The 3,751-nt window shown below is 48.0% G+C and overlaps 1 protein-coding gene across 1 annotated transcript; it reads right to left on the reverse strand.

Annotated features, from left to right (window-relative positions):
• Positions 1–341: 341 nt before the first annotated feature.
• On the reverse strand, positions 342–3,524 carry LOC147333710 (CST complex subunit CTC1-like). The gene is made up of 8 exons (XM_086285835.1): positions 3,452–3,524; positions 3,272–3,380; positions 2,927–2,995; positions 2,691–2,853; positions 2,433–2,488; positions 2,170–2,326; positions 1,342–1,462; positions 342–1,244 (listed from the first exon to the last, which is right to left on the reverse strand). Exons 1-8 carry the CDS (start codon positions 3,522–3,524, stop codon positions 1,153–1,155), a joined length of 840 nt encoding a protein of 279 aa, XP_086141961.1. The 3' UTR covers positions 342–1,152.
• Between the last annotated feature and the right edge of the window lie 227 nt (positions 3,525–3,751).

Consider the following 3,751-nt stretch of genomic DNA (forward strand, 5'->3'; position numbering starts at 1 on the left):
ATAAAGCTGAAAAAGGCCAATATATGATATTAAATATAAAATATAATTAAAAAACAACATCAGAATGAACAACGAGCTGCTGTTAAGAACTCCCGACGTCCATCCAAGGCCCAATTGGTTTCTGTTTCCATGACAACAACAACCGTATGTGGAAAAGACCAAAAACTGAAGTGGTGAAAAAGTTTTGTTGCAGATTAACTATTAACTTTATGTTATTCATTGTCAGCTCATGCCATCATTAAAGCATGTTAGAACACACATGTAGGATTTCACGAATCATCGCTCCTACATTTAATCGTCTCCATAACAACTGTTTGTACGTGTTCGCTTTGAAAACATCACGTTCTTTATGTTAGTTGGTTTAGACGAGTGATCTCCAGGATGAATGAGGGCAGAGGCCCGTTTCATGGAGACTGTTTAAGTGTAAACCTGGATTAAAAGCCACATTTGAACACCTTCATCAGAGGCTGTGACCATGTTGAAGGACTGATGCTGACGTGCTCTGACACTCATTAGCATAGAAAACAAAGTGGTGAAAGCACAGAGCCCTGAGGAGCTCCACTGGACGGTCTGTTCACAGAACATTTAATTATTTCACTTTTATTTACATGCAAAACAGCCTCAGAGAGAACAGCTGTTTCAGAGCTGCCAGCTTTATTGGAAAGATGAACTGAAATCCTAAAATAGTCCAATTTATGACAAACTGACACGGTGAAATGTTGCAGGATTAAAATGTGTCGATGGATGAACTCTTTCAGTATAAGATGCAATAATACAAAACACATGAAGGTGAGGAGGAATTCATTTAAAGTAAGTGTGATTTAAAGAGGACTGATTCTTTCCTGGTCAGGCTGAAGCTTTCACCGTCTGACCTCTGTAAACAAACCGAAACACGTTCAGTGTTTAGTTTTACCAATTAGGTTTCATGAATCACCATCTGAGAACGTCTCCGATGTGGGCGCCACTCACAGGGATCACTTCCTGTAGAAGGGTCACATGACCTGTTAAACCCAGAGAGCTTCGTGTGACCTCTGACCCTGATCACCAGCGTCAGGGTCAGTGAAGGTGAGATACCATGTGACAGGAGGAACAATAAAGTTTTATTTGTACGAACACGTAGAACAGATGAAGTCAGAACAAAGCAGGTGGAGCTCAGTCAGGGTGGAGGTGCAGACAGGTGAGCTGAAGGGGAGGAGCCAGTCTGGTCAGGAACTCTCTGTCTCCTCGAGTGAACCTCCTCACCTCTGAAACACACACACACACACACACACACACACACACACACACACACTGAAGGTTGCAGTCAGGGTTGGTCAGGGTGGTGTGTGAGGGTGGGGTTACCTTCTGGTCTCTGGTTGGTGTGTTTCCTGCAGGTGAGGCTGAGCGGCCGAATCATGACATCGCTGCTGCACAGACACAACAGGAAGTGGAGGAGGAAGTCGTCAGCGTCCCCGTCACACACCTGAGACAGACACAGAGGTTATGTCTCTGCAGACTCACGGCTCGGCCCTGTGGAAACGTCCTGCAGGACGCCTGTTTCTCTCTGTGGTGGCCCCCCCACAGCGTCCCCACCGTGCTTCACTGTGTGGACGCTGTTCTTTGGGTTGTAGCTGCATCTTCTTCTCGTTTCACCTCCTCTGACCACAGGACGTTTCAGTCTGCAGGGTCTTTTAACACAGCTCCACCTGTGGGTGGAGGGGCCCTGTGGGTTCTCCTGGTGTGACCCGAGTCCTAAATGCCTCTCGCTGTCCTGCCCCTCCCCTGTGGTCTCCACCCTCCATGTGGGAGGTGTGGCATTCACAGTCAGCCCTGATTACCCTCAGAACTACACCACCTGCTGCTTCATCAGGTCGAGTGGGTGGAGTCAGGGGCACGACCTGAGTCTCGCTGAAACACACGGCTGTAAGGCCCCTCCCTCCTGTTCACGTGAGCCCAGCGTGGGTCCGTCACACCTACAGACTTTTAAAGGTGGAAGTGGCCACGCCCCCAAACCAGTTCAGCAGTAAGGTGTGAGCAGACGGAGCTGTTACCAGGATGCAAACAGGATGTGCCCTTTCACAGTTAAAGCCTCATCTTAAATTTTAAAGACAAAATAAAGTTTAAAGACGACGATGAGCACGTGACTCACCTGTGACAGGTAAACATATACACCTGACAGGTGCTACTGACCTGGCTCTGCCCACGAGGGAAGACTCTGATGTGACCTCTGACCCTGAGAGCTCTCTGAAGCCCCTCCCACTGAGCATCAGCCAATCCCAGCAGAGCACGAACCAGAGCAGCTGAGAACCAGACGTGAGCCTCACCTGTCCCGTCATCGATCACCAGCCTGATCGAAGAGCAGAGCGACATGGTTTGATCATGTGACTGTCACCTGACTCATCCAGGTGATTAACACGTATCAGCAGGTGAGCTCAACAGGAAGCTGCTCTTACTTTGCTTTGGACTGAAACACTGACGAGGTCGAGTGACACTGAGAGCTGCTGCAGCCCTGAGAGAGAGAGAGCAACAGGTAAACACACACACCTGAAATCGTGAGCAGTTTCCTCCAAAACGACACTTTACTTACTGCACCAACACTAACACGCCACCAACACGCTAACAACACATGAAGCACTCTGAGTACTTTCACTGCACCTGAGAAACTGCAACTAAACACATCCTGTACACACTGTGTGTATTTTATGCAGTACCTGTGTGTACACGCTGCCACACAGCGAGCAGCTCCACTGCAGTTGCAGGAACAGGAAACACACCACGTGACCTTTGACCTGTCCCACAGCGCACCTCTGCTTGCTGCTCAGAGCCCACTCACCCAGGTGCATGATGGGAGCAGGAGGAGGAGGCTGGGCCGAGCTGATAGAAACCAAACAAACAAATAAACAACAGCACGACAAACACGTGAACCAGACTTTACCTGTAAACTTACCTGGTGTCTCCCAGGGAGACCACAGTTATTGAGCTGACAGGTAAGTACGTGCAGTACACACTTCCTGTCCTGAAACACACACACAGGTAAACCGCACAGGTACGTAACCATGGGCGTGACTTTGTATTGAACATTGGGGGGTCAAGATCTCTGTCTAAATAAATAAATCTGGGTACATTTCCAGATGATTAAACAACTATTTTGCTGGTAACACCTGAAACCAGTAAAGAAAACCAGCAGCCTATTGATGCAAGATGATCCATAACTTTATTGGGGCTGACATTGTTGGAAATGAGTCCAAATAAAGAGTCCAAACTTTTATAAGCCTGTCTATGTGTGTCTCACCTGGACAGCCTCCTCTGGAAACCAGACAACAGCAGAGTGTTACCCGGCAACAGGCCAGGTGGGTAGGGGGTGTGGCTTAAGTCCAGGTACACCTGCAGACTCCTCCCAGCTTAGTCACAAAGAGTGAGACGCACACCTGCACACACACATTCAGCTAACAGTCAGACCTGAGACTCAGACCTGAAGCACTGATGCCTGCAGTTCCTCTAGTGTCCAGCAGAGGCAGCAGTGAGTCGCCCCCATAGACCCCCATGTTAAAACTTCACAGCAGAAAAAGCCTGATACACAAACCACCTGTGTGTTTGTACTAGAGATGGCACGATACCACTTTTTTAAGTCCGATACCGATATCATAAATTTCGATATCTCCCTATACCGATATGAATCCGATATAGTGTGTGTGTGTTTTTTTTTTATCAATAAAACTGTTTTTTTAGGAGCACCGAATGGAGTAGACGTGTTTCTGTGGAGCTCCTCATA

The sequence above is a fragment of the Aulonocara sp. 'chitande type north' Nkhata Bay genome, linkage group LG3, assembly GCF_057382095.1.
Source record: "Aulonocara sp. 'chitande type north' Nkhata Bay isolate Kocher_YH1m ecotype deep benthic linkage group LG3, A_spYH_male_GT1.1, whole genome shotgun sequence".
In the NCBI taxonomy this organism is placed as follows: domain Eukaryota; kingdom Metazoa; phylum Chordata; class Actinopteri; order Cichliformes; family Cichlidae; genus Aulonocara; species Aulonocara sp. 'chitande type north' Nkhata Bay.

Excerpts from the sequence above, each read along its gene's own strand:
- LOC147333710 (XM_086285835.1), bottom strand. The coding sequence starts at position 3,524 with ATGGGGGTCTATGGGGGCGACTCACTGCTGCCTCTGCTGGACACTAGA. Across the intron at positions 2,489-2,690 it reads GTGGCAGCGTGTACACACAG|GGCTGCAGCAGCTCTCAGTG; the intron begins GTACTGCATAAA and ends TCTCTCTCTCAG. Across the intron at positions 1,245-1,341 it reads CACCAACCAGAGACCAGAAG|AGGTGAGGAGGTTCACTCGA; the intron begins GTAACCCCACCC and ends TGTGTGTTTCAG.